The 16,792-nt window shown below is 39.4% G+C and overlaps 1 protein-coding gene across 9 annotated transcripts in view; it reads left to right on the top strand.

Moving 5' to 3' along the window:
• Positions 1–16,792, top strand: part of kndc1 (kinase non-catalytic C-lobe domain containing 1) — a 91,827-nt gene that overhangs the window by 56,976 nt on the left and 18,059 nt on the right. For all 9 annotated transcript variants that reach the window (XM_073920359.1, XM_073920356.1, XM_073920355.1 and 6 more), the window contains 4 exons: positions 4,327–4,580; positions 6,693–6,988; positions 11,949–12,042; positions 12,124–12,221. In XM_073920359.1, the coding sequence (XP_073776460.1) occupies positions 4,327–4,580; positions 6,693–6,988; positions 11,949–12,042; positions 12,124–12,221 (742 nt within the window). The remainder of the gene's footprint in view (positions 1–4,326; positions 4,581–6,692; positions 6,989–11,948; positions 12,043–12,123; positions 12,222–16,792) is intronic.

Here is a 16,792-nt window from a genome sequence, read left to right as displayed (position 1 = left end):
AGTGTCTGAATAATGTGCCGGTTTGTGTATACTCCATCAGCTGTTTCTGTCAACTTTGTGTTTTTGACTGTTTGTCTCCATCTAGTGTCTGAATAATGTGCAGGTTAGTGTATACTCCATCAGCTGTTTCTGTCAGCTTTGTGTTTTTGACTGTTTGTCTCCATCTAGTGTCTGAATAATGCGCAGGTTAGTGTATACTCCATCAGCTGTTTCTGTCAACTTTGTGTTTTTGACGGTTTGTCTCCATCTAGTGTCTGAATAATGTGCAGGTTAGTGTATACTCCATCAGCTGTTTCTGTCAGCTTTGTGTTTGTGACTGTTTGTCTCCATCTAGTGTCTGAATAATGTGCAGGTTAGTGTATACTCCATCAGCTGTTTCTGTCAGCTTTGTGTTTGTGACTGTTTGTCTCCATCTAGTGTCTGAATAATGCGCCGGTTAGTGTATACTCCATCAGCTGTTTCTGTCAGCTTTGTTTTTTGACGGTTTGGCGCCATCTAGTGTCTGAATAATGTGCAGGTTAGTGTATACTCCATCAGCTGTTTCTGTCAGCTTTGTGTTTTTGACTTTTTGGCGCCATCTAGTGTCTGAATAATGTGCAGGTTAGTGTATACTCCATCAGCTGTTTCTGTCAGCTTTGTGTTTTTGACTGTTTGTCTCCATCTAGTGTCTGAATAATGCGCCGGTTTGTGTATACTCCATCAGCTGTTTCTGTCAGCTTTGTGTTTTTGATTGTTTGTCTCCATCTAGTGTCTGAATAATGTGCAGGTTAGTGTATACTCCATCAGCTGTTTCTGTCAACTTTGTGTTTTTGATTGTTTGTCTCCATCTATTGTCTGAATAATGCGCCGGTTAGTGTATACTCCATCAGCTGTTTCTGTCAACTTTGTGTTTTTGATTGTTTGTCTCCATCTAGTGTCTGAATAATGTGCAGGTTAGTGTATACTCCATCAGCTGTTTCTGTCAACTTTGTGTTTTTGATTGTTTGTCTCCATCTATTGTCTGAATAATGCGCCGGTTTGTGTATACTCCATCAGCTGTTTCTGTCAACTTTGTGTTTTTGACTGTTTGTCTCCATCTAGTGTCTGAATAATGTGCAGGTTAGTGTATACTCCATCAGCTGTTTCTGTCAGCTTTGTGTTTTTGACGGTTTGGCGCCATCTAGTGTCTGAATAATGTGCAGGTTAGTGTATACTCCATCAGCTGTTTCTGTCAGCTTTGTGTTTTTGACTGTTTGGCGCCATTTAGTGTCTGAATAATGCGCCGGTTAGTGTATACTCCATCAGCTGTTTCTGTCAGCTTTGTGTTTTTGACTGTTTGTCTCCATCTAGTGTCTGAATAATGTGCAGGTTAGTGTATACTCTATCAGCTGTTTCTGTCAGTTTTGTCTTTTTGACGGTTTGTCTCCATCTAGTGTCTGAATAATGTGCAGGTTAGTGTATACTCCATCAGCTGTTTCTGTCAGCTTTGTGTTTTTGATGGTTTGTCTCCATCTAGTGTCTGAATAATGTGCAGGTTAGTGCATACTCCATCAGCTGTTTCTGTCAGCTTTGTGTTTTTGACTGTTTGTCTCCATCTAGTGTCTGAATAATGCGCCGGTTTGTGTATACTACATCAGCTGTTTCTGTCAACTTTGTGTTTTTGACTGTTTGTCTCCATCTAGTGTCTGAATAATGCACAGGTTAGTGTATACTCCATCAGCTGTTTCTGTCAGCTTTGTGTTTGTGACTGTTTGTCTCCATCTAGTGTCTGAATAATGCGCCGGTTTGTGTATACTCCATCAGCTGTTTCTGTCAGCTTTGTGTTTTTGATGGTTTGGCGCCATCTAGTGTCTGAATAATGTGCAGGTTAGTGTATACTCCATCAGCTGTTTCTGTCAGCTTTGTTTTTTGACGGTTTGGCGCCATCTAGTGTCTGAATAATGTGCAGGTTAGTGTATACTCTATCAGCTGTTTCTGTCAGCTTTGTGTTTTTGACTGTTTGGCGCCATCTAGTGTCTGAATAATGTGCAGGTTAGTGTATACTCCATCAGCTGTTTCTGTCAGCTTTGTGTTTTTGACTGTCTCCATCTAGTTTCTGAATAATGCGCCGGTTAGTGTATACTCCATCAGCTGTTTCTGTCAACTTTATGTTTTTGATTGTTTGTCTCCATCTAGTGTCTGAATAATGTGCAGGTTAGTGTATACTCCATCAGCTGTTTCTGTCAACTTTGTGTTTTTGATTGTTTGTCTCCATCTATTGTCTGAATAATGCGCCGGTTTGTGTATACTCCATCAGCTGTTTCTGTCAGCTTTGTGTTTGTGACTGTTTGTCTCCATCTAGTGTCTGAATAATGTGCAGGTTAGTGTATACTCCATCAGCTGTTTCTGTCAGCTTTGTGTTTTTGACGGTTTGGCGCCATCTAGTGTCTGAATAATGTGCAGGTTAGTGTATACTCCATCAGCTGTTTCTGTCAGCTTTGTGTTTTTGACTGTTTGGCGCCATTTAGTGTCTGAATAATGCGCCGGTTAGTGTATACTCCATCAGCTGTTTCTGTCAGCTTTGTGTTTTTGACTGTTTGTCTCCATCTAGTGTCTGAATAATGCGCCGGTTAGTGTATACTCCATCAGCTGTTTCTGTCAGCTTTGTGTTTTTGACGGTTTGGCACCATCTTGTGTCTGAAAAATGTGCAGGTTAGTGTATACTCCATCAGCTGTTTCTGTCAGCTTTGTGTTTTTGACTGTTTGTCTCCATCTAGTGTCTGAATAATGTGCAGGTTAGTGTATACTCCATCAGCTGTTTCTGTCAGCTTTGTGTTTTTGACGGTTTGGCACCATCTTGTGTCTGAATAATGCGCAGGTTAGTGTATACTCCATCAGCTGTTTCTGTCAGCTTTGTGTTTTTGACGGTTTGGCGCCATCTAGTGTCTGAATAATGTGCAGGTTAGTGTATACTCCATCAGCTGTTTCTGTCAGCTTTGTGTTTTTGACGGTTTGGCACCATCTTGTGTCTGAAAAATGTGCAGGTTAGTGTATACTCTATCAGCTGTTTCTGTCAGCTTTGTTTTTTGACTGTTTGGCGCCATCTAGTATCTAGTGTCTGAATAATTCACAGGTTAGTGTATACTCCATCAGCTGTTTCTGTCAGCTTTGTGTTTTAACTGTTTGTCTCCATCTAGTGTCTGAATAATGCGCAGGTTAGTGTATACTCCATCAGCTGTTTTTGTTTCTGTCAGCGCTGCATAGATTAAAGAATTAAAAAACTCATATGGCACAGAACATTGTTTTGTGTCTAATTTTTATGTTTTGTGGCCAGTAGCCATGTAGTAAAGCAGGATAAAGTACATCCAGGATGGTTGTTTTCTTAGAATAAACCCTTCAGTCTTATACAACATTGCTCCGCCTAATGTCAGGCTGCTGATAAACCTGTCAGGCTTTATTCTTCGATAACAACCTCCTGGATGTTCCCTTTATCTTATTATTAAATTATTGAATATCAGCTTATGTGTGGTGATGTGTCCGCCGTGGGTCAGAGAGCATCACATGAAGGCAGAGCAAGACACAATACACCCTTTCTCAGAGCTGGTCACATGCTGTCAGAGCCGTCACTGCAAGGAAACACTCGCTCTCTGTGTGTGTGTGTGTGTGTAAGGGGTTAAACACAAGCATAGCTGGAGACGCAGGTGATGGAGGTTAAGGTCAGATACAACCTCGGATCTTAAAGATGCCTTTTTATATTTCTGGGAAAGCAAAAAGAAAGCTTTTCGTCGGTCTCTGGTGGGTACTTCTGGAGGAGAAATGGCTCAGTGTGTATTTATTTATTATTATTATTATTCTTTTTATGTAAAATGTTCACATGTTTTATTGGTTTATATTTTATTTAATTAGTTTAGTACATGGTGTACTGCTTTTGATTTTTATTTGTGTTAGCTTTGCATGTTTAGATATTGTATTGACAAACACGGATGTGTTGTTGTTTTTGTTTAAAGCTCTATCTTACAGTATGTGTTTGTGTGTGTCTGTTGTTTTGATTTACACACTTTACATTGTTACATCTCTAAATTGCTGAAATACCAGCGACCGCTTTAAGTTATCGCTGTAAAGTAATTGCTTTAGTGTTTGTGTTCGTGTTGTGTGTTTTGTACGATGTGCAGACGTGTGTGATCAGAGGGCTGCAAAGAGGGCTTTTGCAAAAATACTCGCAAAATTCTGATGAGCTCCATCAATTTAGCGAGCGTGCAAATATGGAGACGGAGATGTTTTTAAAATGAGTTTAAAATGTTCAATTTTGAAAACGTAAACACATGTAAGAATGCATTCTTTCTCTCCATCTGTCTGTGTGCGTCTCAGAGTCTCTGATAAACAGCCCTCCTCAAAGCCAGTGAAAAGTGCAGCAGTTTCTCTCCAGAGCTCCAGACGGCAGCCCTTCAACCAAACAAACGTTCATCTGGACCACAATGCAAACTTCTACACTGCTGATCGACCCAAACCACACGAAAACAACATCGAGAAACAGCAGAAACACACACTGGATGAGAGACGAGACCCAGAGCACACATGTAGAGGAGACACACAGCAAATGACATCACAGGATAGCCGCGAAGGTAGGACCAAAGACTGTAGAATCCACAAGACATGTCCCTCGTATAGTTTTGAATAGGGAAAAGTGTAATGGTCAATATGGAAAATGAAGCCCCGCCTTCTAGTACAGCAGCCAATCATAGATCATAATAGGCTTCTCAGAGGGAGGGGCTTGGTGCAGATGTGTCTTTATGACAGTTTCTGCAGCTTCATTATGATCACTGGAATATAGAAATATATCCACAGAAAGCTTTACATTTCTACTTTTAAACCAACCAACTACACTTGAAAACAATTGTTCTCTGGTTTTGTAATCTGTATTAAATGAATGCAAGGTACAGTCCTGTTTAACCCAGATTACATGACAGCAACCACTGGAACAAACATGTCAACAAAGCGGTCTTCTATCATGCTCCGAAAGGTCGAAATATCTTTTTGTTTCAGTTTAAGTCTTAATCGCACTATTTTTAGAGCTTTGCAATTAATCAAAATGCGTCTCTGATGTCTCTAGAGTGTGTAGTGAGGTTTGAGCTCAAAATACCACACAGATAATGTTTATAACTGACCCGTTTAGGCTTTGATCCTAGTTGTGACGTTTTGGTGACTGTCGCTTTAAATTCAAATGAGATTGTGCTCTTTTCAGAAGCGGGCGGAGCTATAAATGCCAGCATAGCGGCAGATGTAAAGCTGGACTAGCATTATCTGTGGTAAAAAGGTCACATTTGAGCAGTGCGAGTGTGTGCTTCATGCTTGTGTCAGTCTATGTGGCTCCTATAATCCTCTTAGTCTATGCTGACATCATCTTCAGCAGCTCAAACACTCTAATGGCTAATGGACAGACGGCTGCTTCTCACTCAGGGCTGCTGGTTATGCTAATGAGGGCGAGATGGGCACTCGTGGGCGGGGCTTTCCCCTTCTGATGACACGTACAAAGGGAGACTGTCAATCAAAGTGTTTGATGAATTACAATTAATTCATGTTGACTACTGAAGGCTTGATATATTCACACACTGCTGACACACAACTGGGTTTAAACTACTTAAAAAAGGGATTTTGTATAAAAGCTCCCTGTTAAATTGGATGTTACAGCAATAATGGTGAATGAAGTTGATATTTAGTTTGACTGGTCACAGTATGAACACAGAGTGAGCTGTGGAGGCTGTTTACGCTGATTATAGGAGCTGTGTTCAGATGTTAGCGTCTGATTAGTGTCCGTGGTAGTTTTATCTGGTGTTGTGTGTTTGTGATGGATTGTGGAAAGCAGATATAAAGGGCTGAGTGTTTTCCAGCGCAGGCGAGCACACACTGAGCGCTCGCTGTGGTTAGTGTCCATGAGCTGCCAGCACACTGAAGCCGATGATGGGAGTTTTCATCCCCTTCTGTCGCTCAGCATTCTCCATCCAAACACACGCCGCGTTGTTTTCTTTAGGCTTTTATGGACTCTCTGCACATCACACACAGACATACACAAATAAACAAACAAGTAAACACACACACACATAGTATTTACAGCACAATACATGCTTTAAAGCCATATAAACAAGCAGACCAAGAATAGAAAATAAAAGACAGATAGACAGATGGATGGATGGGTGGATGGATGGATAGATGAAGGGTTTAATAGACGAATAAATGGATAGATAGGCAGACAAATGGACAAATAGATGGATGCATGGATGGACAGATGGAAGGATGGACATATAAACAGACAAATGGATGGGTGAAAGGATAGATGGAGGGTTCAATGGATGAAAAGATAGATAGATAGATAGATAGATAGATAGATAGATAGATAGATAGATAGATAGATAGATAGATAGATAGATAGATAGATAGATAGATAGATAGATAGATAGATAGATAGATAGATAGATCGATGGACGGACGGACGGATGAAGGGTTTAATAGATAGATAGATAGACAGACAGACAGACAGACAGACGGACGGACGGACGGATGGATTGATGGACAGATGAAGGGTTTAATAGATAGATGGATGGATGGATGGATGGATAGATGGATAGATAGATAGTGATATTGAGTGTATATTGTGCTGATGTGTGTGTGTGTGTGTGTGTGTGTGTTTGTGTGTGTGTGTGTGTGTGTGTGTGTGTGTGTGTGTGTGTGTGTGTCAGTATCTCCAGCTCAGATGGAGCGACCCTGCTCTGAGTGTCCTGTAGGGGGCGCTGCTGCAGCTGCAGATCTGGAAAACAGCTCTGGATCTCTGCCCACTCCTGATGGCTCAGAGCTGCTGGACATGGAGGAGTGTGAGTGTGTGTTCTGCTGCTGCTCCCACACACACCGGGCCCCGCACACATCCTCCTGGGCCCTCGCGCTCTACGGGGACGCCTGCTTCTCTCAGGACGTGCGGGAGTATGAGCAGACACTCTGCAGCCACTGCGAATCGCCCACGCTGGAGGACAAAACACAGGTACTGCTCCTTCTGTCTGTGTGTGTGTGTGTGGGGGTGTGTGTGTCCATGCATTTGACCATATTTGACCTCATAATGTAAATAAAAGGAAATCATTTATTTTAATAGTAATCCTAATAAAAGAAAACGTAAGGAAAAAGAATAAGAATAAATGTCAATAAATTTGAATCAATTAATAAGCACATAAAAACATCAGGGTTTCCGCAGGGTCTTAAAAAGTCTAAAGTTTAAAAATCGTAATTTTAGGCCGTAAAAAGTCTTAAATTCGCTGTTCTAGATCTTAAATATTTTTGCACAGGTCTTATTTTTCTGATGTCCATGTAACGCTACATCTAATGCTCATTTCAATTCTTTTTTGTTGTTGTTGCTTGGTTTTCGGGAAGTTGTAGTTCTTTATTTCAATAGTCCAATTGTAAATTGCGGTATTAAAACTACAAATGAGACCAACATGCTATAGCCAATCAGCTTTCTGTTATTGAACTGCGAATGTGACGTCATCGCAGAGCTTGCGGAGGTTTGCTTCGGGTGCACGTGACATGATTTCGGCTGGCGGAGCTGATGAAATGTTTTGAGACTCGGGTGAACAGTTCACGCTGAGACGCGCTTCATTTGAGTTGAATATTAAATACTGTGAAGAGATTTTGTCTGAAACGGGTATGATGGTACAGACACCTTTATGATCTGTCCATGCGTGATCACAGAGATGACCAGACGACTAATAACTCTTGGTTAGAAATTGCAACAGCCGTGGGAAACGAGGAAAGTTTTTGTAAAAGTTTGGAAAAACCTGAGGGATGAGTTTGTTAAAACAAAAAAATAGGCCATGCAAAAGTGGAGACCCAGGCGGTAATAATATTACAGAATATGTTTTTCCACCAGTCATAGGTTTTACACTAGGGATGCAACAATACAGTAGCCCACTTTTTTTCCAGTTTTTAACACAGTTTTCTGTTCGTTTCTCATGCGTTGACATGTGTTTATTTTTTTATAGGCAATAGGATCAGTAAGAGGTTAAGGAGAAAAAAATAAAAATTATTTATTGCAATACTCATTTTGTTGTACTTAAAAGCCAAGAAAAGTGCAGTAGTTCCTAGTGTATTGTATAAAAATGAACAGTGAAATCTCACAGCTGCTGGTAGCCCATGTACAAACTGGGGAACACATGAAATCCTGCACTTTGAAAATAAACACACATGTGAAGTTAATAAAGATAACTTGGCCATTTCAAATCAGCATATTTGTACTTCAGTAAACATAAATAAACCATCTTCATTATCTCGGTGCTGAAAAATGCGAGACTGTAGTCTGTAAAGCAGACTGAGTGCTTTTATAAGATGACAGAAGCCCACATCTCCAATCTCCCAAAACGACTGCAAATCTCCAGCAGTAAACACCCGCACTGCCTTTTATTTTATGTGCCTCTCGGATCCAGTTGGGTTTGTTTGCTGGAAAGATTCAGTGAGGGATTGTTGCTGTTTGGAGGACTTTATTACCTTCTCTGCTCTCCTGCATTCAGACAGTGATATTGCTGGGTGATGCGCTGCAGATGTGCAGTCATGGTTATGCGTGTAAATCAATGCTGCACACAGTTATTTTTTGTTCACCGTTTTTTCTTTTATTGGGATTATACTTACCGGCAAAACCAAAATGTCCTCACACCGCAGATTTGAATGACGCCGGTGCTTTCTCGTACTGTTGCCTCACTTCGCCGGCGCTTCCTTATACTGTTGTCTCAACCTCACTTCACCGCCGCTCGCCATGTTAAAGTGTGGAGTGATGGTCAAGTGCCCCCTAACTTTAGAGCATAGTGATTGGATGTTTATTATGTTTTGATGTTTTTTATGATTTAGAGGCACACACAGTCAGTTTGGGGAGATATAAAACACACACATAAATTAATTAAACGCAAAACCGAGAAAACCCCAATTCACAAGCCCATATTGAACCGTGGAGGACGTACCTCGTTTAATTGAGAACCGTGGCATCCCTATTTTACACTGATGTGTATTACAGTTTTGAATTTTGAAACAAACTAAAATTAAGAAACAAATGATGTCTTTGATAACTGGAAAGGAATATATGAACCTATTGGTTTACAGTATACTGATGGCCAATTTCTAGGCTCTAGGAATGGAATGTTGGACCTTTATTGTCTTTTTAGCTTATAAGTAGAGGACAGAATCTAGCCAGACAGTATTGTGTGAATTGTTTAGTGGGCTAAATAAAGATACCGTCTGTATTTTTAGTAAGTGTGCTTTTCTTTTTTAGCTTTTATTCCTGCCATAATAATAAGTATATTTGTAGAGTAACCCATGCTCTGTTGTCATTAATAATTAACTTTAATAGGTAGAACTGTCAGAGATATGAACAAAAGCAAGTAATGCATCAAAGTTTGATTTCAAAAATCTTGAATGATTATAAAACTCTTTATAATCATTATGATAACTAATAAAAGTAATAAACATAATTTGTTTTTAAATCTTCAATGATATTAATGATATGACCTAGTTCTGTAAACTGTCTACTTCTCTGTTTATTCATCTGATTTTACTGTCTAGTTCTTTTGACCGGGCCCTCTCGTTTAAAACAATCTCTCAATGGCGCACACGTCAAGTATAAAAGCCACGTCCGTTTCGTGAGTTGCACGATGTGGCGCCAGGCGAGAGTATAAATCAGCCTTAAGATGTTTGTTTGTTTGTTTGTTTGTTTTTTTCTGTAGTTCGATGGTGCATCTAACCTGTCTTCAGTGCTGTTCAATTAGAATACGTTTATTTTACCAATAATTTTGTGATTTTGCTTTTTCTCTTTATGTGTATGCATGCTTTTGATATTGTGATATAGGTCTGAAATTGAATACTTAATGGTCGTAAAAAGGTCTTAAATTTGACATTATGATATCTGCAGAAACCCTGAAACATTCAGTTCAACCCTTTTTTCTTTTTTTTGACCCGATTTAAGCATATTTATTTTATAAAAACAAAATATTAATTTTATAGTATTATATTATTATATATTATTGCTATGCTGGCTATGAATGAAATGTAAAATATACTGCAATATAGGGGTTTATTTTACAATGATATTATTATCTGTCATATTTAAGGCAGAAGAATGGTACAAAATTGACAAATATTGATATTTAATAAATATATCAGTGTTATTTTAGTTTTTTTCTTAACATTTTAACAACTTTTGTAGTTTTATTAGGAAAAGAAATCTAGTTTAATTAAAATAAATGAAGAACCTTTAATGTAATGTTGTCAGTTTTGTTGTGTTGTCTGATGTGTTTGCCTTGTATCTTGTCTGTCTTTTGTCCTAACGCTGATCAAACTGATGCTAACTGTACTGACAGGACCCACATATTATACAGGTACAGTAGCTGCAGCATTCACTGAATGGAGAATCAATATTCAGCAGATGCAGATGCAGTGCGCGCGCGTGTGTGTGTGTGTGTGTGTGTGTGTGTGTGTAAAGCCTTTGATGGTTCTGCAGAGCTGTTTTATGAGCTCTACAGGACTCGCGGAGCAACAGTCGACTCTTACTGTCCTCCCGCTTCAAAGAGAGGCTCATCGACCTCTGTTCACATACAGAGAAATGCAGTGACTGCACACACACACGCTTCATCAATGGCTCGGGATTGTTTTTAATTGACTTTCAGAATGAAAAAGCCTTAATTATATACTTTTTGCGTTTTTTCATGATTTCTCCAAACTGTCCTGTTATGTGGCTGTTATGTGCTCCAAATTAGTCTGCATGTATGACCAACCCTCCGGAAAAATGCTGTAGTCATTTAGTAAATACTGTAGTGTTTTTCAACCATACTATAGTAAAGCACTTGAATTGATTTGTTGGGGTGATTCTACAGTTACTACAACTATAGTAATTCATCTGTTGTGATGATTCGACAGTTGCTATAGTAACACAACAACTAGTAATTAATCTGTTGGTGTGATTCTACAGTTGCTATGGTAACATAACAACTATAGTAATTCATCTGTTGTGATGATTCGACAGTTGCTATAGTAACACAACAACTAGTAATTAATCTGTTGGTGTGATTCTACAGTTGCTATGGTAACATAACAACTATAGTAATTCATCTGTTGTGATGATTCGACAGTTGCTATAGTAACACAACAACTAGTAATTAATCTGTTGGTGTGATTCTACAGTTGCTATGGTAACATAACAACTATAGTAATTCATCTGTTGTGATGATTCGACAGTTGCTATAGTAACACAACAACTAGTAATTAATCTGTTGGTGTGATTCTACAGTTGCTATGGTAACATAACAACTATAGTAATTCATCTGTTGTGATGATTCTACAGTTGCTATGGTAACACAACAACTAGAAATGAATCTGTTGGTGTGATTCTACTGTCGCTATGGTAACACAACAACTATAGTAATTAATCTGTTGTGGTGATTCTACAGTCGCTATGGTAACACAACAGCTATAGTAATTAATCTGTTGTGGTGATTCTACAGTTGCTATGGTAACACAACAGCAATAATAATTAATCTGTTGTGGTGATTGTATAGTTGCTATGTAACACAACAACGGTAATATAAACAGTTGACGCAATACTATAGTTTTCTACAGCTTTAGGGTATATTATATATATTGTTTATTATGCTAGTATAAAATACCCTATAGCTGTAGAAAACTACAGTATTGTGTCAACTGTTTATATTACCGTTGTGTACTATAGTAAAAACTAAAGTGTACTACAGTATTTATTACAGTTTATCAGTTGACTATAGTTAATTACTATAGTATTTTTTTCATGAGGGAACTGGATCTTCTCTAAACCAGCAACCCGGATTAAGTGGCTTAATTCCAACGGATTATAAAACATTAAAAAGCTGTTATCTCTAAATGAAACGCACGTTTAGTTGTAAGTTGTGTTATTAATTTAGCTAGGCATTGACAGTTATTATGATTTTTCTTAACAGGAGCTTCAACAGCAGCTGATTATTGAGACCAGGAATCTGAAAAAGACCAGAACTTTCTACCACAAACTGATTCAGCAGGAGAGGAAAAATAAAGGTAGAAACTCTGCTGTGTTGATGACTGACGCAGGAGATGCTGATATCTGTGTGAGGTGATTTCTCTTTTCTCTCTGCTCAGGTTCAGACTCAAAGCTGATGGTGTCTAAAGTCAAGCTGCAGTTTGATGAGCTCAGAGCTAAAGTTGAGTTTCTGCAGACGGTGAAGAAATACTTGCAGGTTTGAGCTTAATTTGAATCTCAGAGCAATAATATTTTATATTTGCATTCATTTAAATGTGCTGTATGTCAGTTTTTGACTAATCTAAAGCATAAAAACACCATAATATGTGTGCAGATATTCAGAAACATGCTCGGTGAACATCCTAGTTTATCTGAAAAATAATGCTAAAGTCAGATATTCTGCTGTGAACATGTGTGTTACGTGCCAGAACGGCTGTCTTTGTTTTGGTCTCTGCCCAATGCCAGTTTAGCCAATTACATTTCAGCACCCCGGGTCGCCTTGCTGGAAAACAAACAGCGTATTTCATTTATTCAGTCAGGAAGGCTCTCAAAGCATGCGTCCACGACCTAAATGCGAACTCCGGTGGACAGTAGCAGACTCTGAAATGAGACGCAGATTCAGAGTTCCACATGAAGTAAATAATTAGAATTAAAATATAAAATATAAATATTAAATTAAATTAATAAAAAAAATAAAATATAAATATTACAAATGTAAACATTACCTGAGCAGGTAACATTGTAACCCTGTGTTCTAACAATACGCTTCGTTACGAGATTTGCAGTAATAAGCAAATGGGCTGTTTGCACCAGTGAAATGGTAAGCTTTATAATCTAATGCAGTGGATCTCAAACATTTTTCATCAAGTACCACCTCAGAAAAAAAATTATCTCTCCAAGTACCACCATAATGAGCAGTACTGAAATACAGTAGCGTAGTAAGCAGCTAAAGCTCTGAACAGTTCAAAATGTGTCAGATTAATTCCTATTATTAAGAAGAGTTATTATTGTCAGCCACTTTAACCATTATAAACAGTCTGAACGTTAACACTGTACTGTGCTTATATGTAAAAAACAAACAAACAAACTAAAAAACGAAATATATCAACATTTAAATTAAAATGTGCTTTTAAAATGGAAGGTTACTGTTCTTAAAAAGTAAAGAAAAGAGCTGTACTTAAAGGTTCAGGACACCCTGGAGAACTTTTTTTTTGTATATTAACAGGTTTGTGTGTGTTGAGCATCAGTTTAGACAATGTTAGCACCTGTCAGCTGTAATTGTGGGGGAAACTGGATAATTTTGAGCGTTTGTCAGCTAATTTCAGCTTCCGGGTTTAAAATGATTTTTGGGGCGGATCAAAATCGTAGCCGTAAACTGCAAGTGCAATGATGACGCGTCGGTTTCTCATTATTATTCATAGCGGAGTTTTCTTATCCTAAGAGCCGGCTGCTTAATTATTCATGAGAGCACGTGCTTTCCAAAGGCGAGACAGACCTGCCAGTTTCAAGCAAGCTGTGAGACACAGACCAACAGGACGCAGTAGCCGTTCATGAAGGCTTGCATGTGTTTGTTTCCATGATCCACGGGGTTTGTTGCATGTTTTTTTCCCCGCGATCTTGTCAGGGCCGATCATACAGCAAAGCTGTGTGTGTGTGCTGGAAGCATTTTTGTCGGGAGAGCAGCACGAGAATTGAAGAATGGAGGACGCTGACTTTTATCAGGAGTTCGTTCACATTCAGACACATCGCCGTGCTGCTGTGTTCACCTAAATCCTCCAGATTACCAGCAGGGCTAATGGTTAAAATAGAGAGGTCAGGAGACCTGCTGCACTGAGTCTGCATTCAGATCTATAATAGACCCGGGGATTGAGGGAGAATCTTCATTTATAGTGTTTACATGAACACACTTATCTTTATAATGATATAAATTATGGTTATGTGTATATGAAATTACAAATAACAAATGTAGCAGGGCACTAAATTACTGTTTATTTCTTTGCATTTAACTTTGTGAACTATAAACTCATGCGTCTCCTCACGGTTTGTGTCTCATTTTGTGAGCCGACTGACAACAGCAGTTGTTCTCTCCCCTACTGGCCACGCCCACTCTTGCCCGATGCTCGCGGAGCTCCGCCCATTAATCATGCATCTTTTGAAAAAACTCTGAAGTAGACTTTAACCGAAAGTGGGGGGTGTCATGACCCTTTAAATGTAAAGTATTACCATATAGTAGTCAATTCATCAACAGCTGAAAATGTTGCCTGGACCTCAGAAATATAGGCTTATGTCATATAATAAATATTATTGTATGTCATATTCATATATAAATAATTTTTGATACATTTTGCAATATATGTAGCATGTACACATGACATATTTGATTCCTCTGCGTATCACTAGTGGTGCACCTACCACAGTTTGAGAACCACTGATCTAATGATACATATAAATCTCATTAACATGGTTAACTGTAGATGCTGAATCACTGATATGTGTTTGCTTGCACTGAGTCTCAGTTCTGAACTTCAGTTTCAGACGCTTTATGTTATTTTCCAGATCTGAGCTGAACTATCTGCTGCTGCTTTCAGTAGTACAGCAGTAAATGTCATTCAAACTCACATTATTAGTGTTTTACACTGAATAAAGCACATGAGCTGTACCTGAGCTGATCATTGTCAGTTTTCTGTTGTTCACCTGTGATGCTGTGTTCACACCAGACGTGGCATGTGCGGATAAATTGCGCAATTCATGTGTAAACAGACAAGTGAGCATTTTGAGTTTTACTTGCTCAAATCCGAGTCATTCATGCATCAAATTCCCTGAGCAATAGACACGGATTTATGTGATGGGCTGGGCTTCTGTTTACCTGGTGACTGTAGCTTCACTGCCAAATGGCTAACATGGAGTTCGTTAAGAGAATAGCTGTGTTTATGTGCGTTATTCATGATGAAAAGCAGCGTTGATTCATCTGGAGCCGTGTCTGAGTCCAATAAATCCATTCTGAGGTGCAGCAGCTCTGTGAGCTCATCAACTCCTCCAGAAACTTAAGCTGGATGATGGAGGCTTTCAGCGGTGCTTCTGACTGAGCCGAGCCCAGTTTGATCAACTGTTTTCTGATGTCAGCAGGAGGATTTCCCTCCGGGACACCAACAACAGGCGCTACGTCATAATCACGTCCCTAATTGGTTCTCCTGATTGGTTAATGCGGCACGAATGTCCGCTGAAGTTTGGATTTTCCAACTTGAGCAATTTGTGGGCGATGCAGTGGCGCAGTAGGTAGTGCTGTCGCCAAACAGCAAGAAGGTCACTGGGTCGCTGGTTCGAACCTCGGCTCAGTTGGCGTTTCTGTGTGGAGTTTGCATGTTCTCCCTGCGTTTGCGTGAGTTTCCTCCGGGTGCTCCGGTTTCCCCCACAATCCAAAGACATGCGGTACAGGTGAATTGGGTAGGCTAAATTGTCCATAGTGTATGAGTGTTCGCGTCTGTGTGTGTGTGTTTCCCAGATATGGGTTGAGGCTGGAAGGGCATGCACTGCGTAAAAATGTGCTGGATAAGTTGGCAGTTCATTCCGCTGTGGCGACCCCGGATTAATAAAGGGACTAAGCCGACAAGAAAATGAATGAATGAATGAATGAGCCATTCGCACGAAACACGCATTAAGCGCTTCAATTTTGCAAAATGCCCAACTCGCACGTCGTAGTCTCACTCGCGCATATTGCGCTGCAGGATGTCTATTCGTGTCTTTGCATTGACTCAACATGTAAATCACTCGCGCTTGATGCTTCCTCCGTGTCTGGTGTGAACGTAGCATGAGAAATAAATGCCGTTTCTAAAATATCAATTTCAGGTGTTGGTTAGGACTTTTAGTATGGAGAATATTCCTTCTATCATGTGCTGCTGCTTTTATTCAGAACACGGTTTAAATCATCCTTTAGTCTTATAATCAGACTCGCTTCTGTTGGTATAATCTGGCAACCTGGGGTCCGTTCTTCGTACCTCGCTTAAATGATCTAAGATTATTTGGCAGATCCTGGATCTTTTAATCTCGATAACTGATCTCTGGCTAATATGGTTCTTCAAACAAGTTCGCTAATCAGATTAAAATGTCTACATCAGCGGTTCTCAAACTTTTTTCATTCTTCTCTCCAAGTACCACCAAAATGAGCAGTATTGAAATACAGTAGCGTAGTAGGCCCAGTAAAGCAGCTACAACTCTGCACAGTTAAAAAACGTGGCAGATATACTCAGAAATATAGGCTATATGTCATATATGACATATTATATACATCATTTTTGATAAATTCTTAAATGTGTGTAGCATGTACATGACATATTTAATTTCTCCGCGCACCACTAGAAGGAAGTGGTACCACTAGTGGTACACATACCACAGTTTGAGAACCACTGGTCTAGATGAACTGATCTGGGATCGCTTTGTGTGTTGTGAAGGACAGATCTATCGATCCTCCAAATCATGATCAGCAATGCAATGATTGGCTGACGGCACAGCAGCGTGATGACATCATCTGATTAATATTCAATTATCCATGTGAGCAAAACTACATCAAATTAGCAGTAAACGGTTTGTTAAATATGACACGCAATAACCTTCAACATTATTGTGAGCTGCAGGCTTTACACTTTCATGTGTCAAGAGTATTCATCATGTATTTCAGGGGTCACCAAACTTGTTCCTGGAGGGCCGGTGTCCTGCAGATTTTAGCTCCAACCCTAATCAAACACACCTGAACAAGCTAATCAAGGTCTTACTAGGTATATTTGAAACATG

The sequence above is a fragment of the Danio rerio genome, chromosome 13 (genome assembly GCF_049306965.1).
Source record: "Danio rerio strain Tuebingen ecotype United States chromosome 13, GRCz12tu, whole genome shotgun sequence".
Lineage (NCBI taxonomy): Eukaryota > Metazoa > Chordata > Actinopteri > Cypriniformes > Danionidae > Danio > Danio rerio.
The sequence above is the reverse complement of the archived record's forward strand: the minus strand, read 5'-3'. Positions and strand labels throughout refer to the sequence as shown.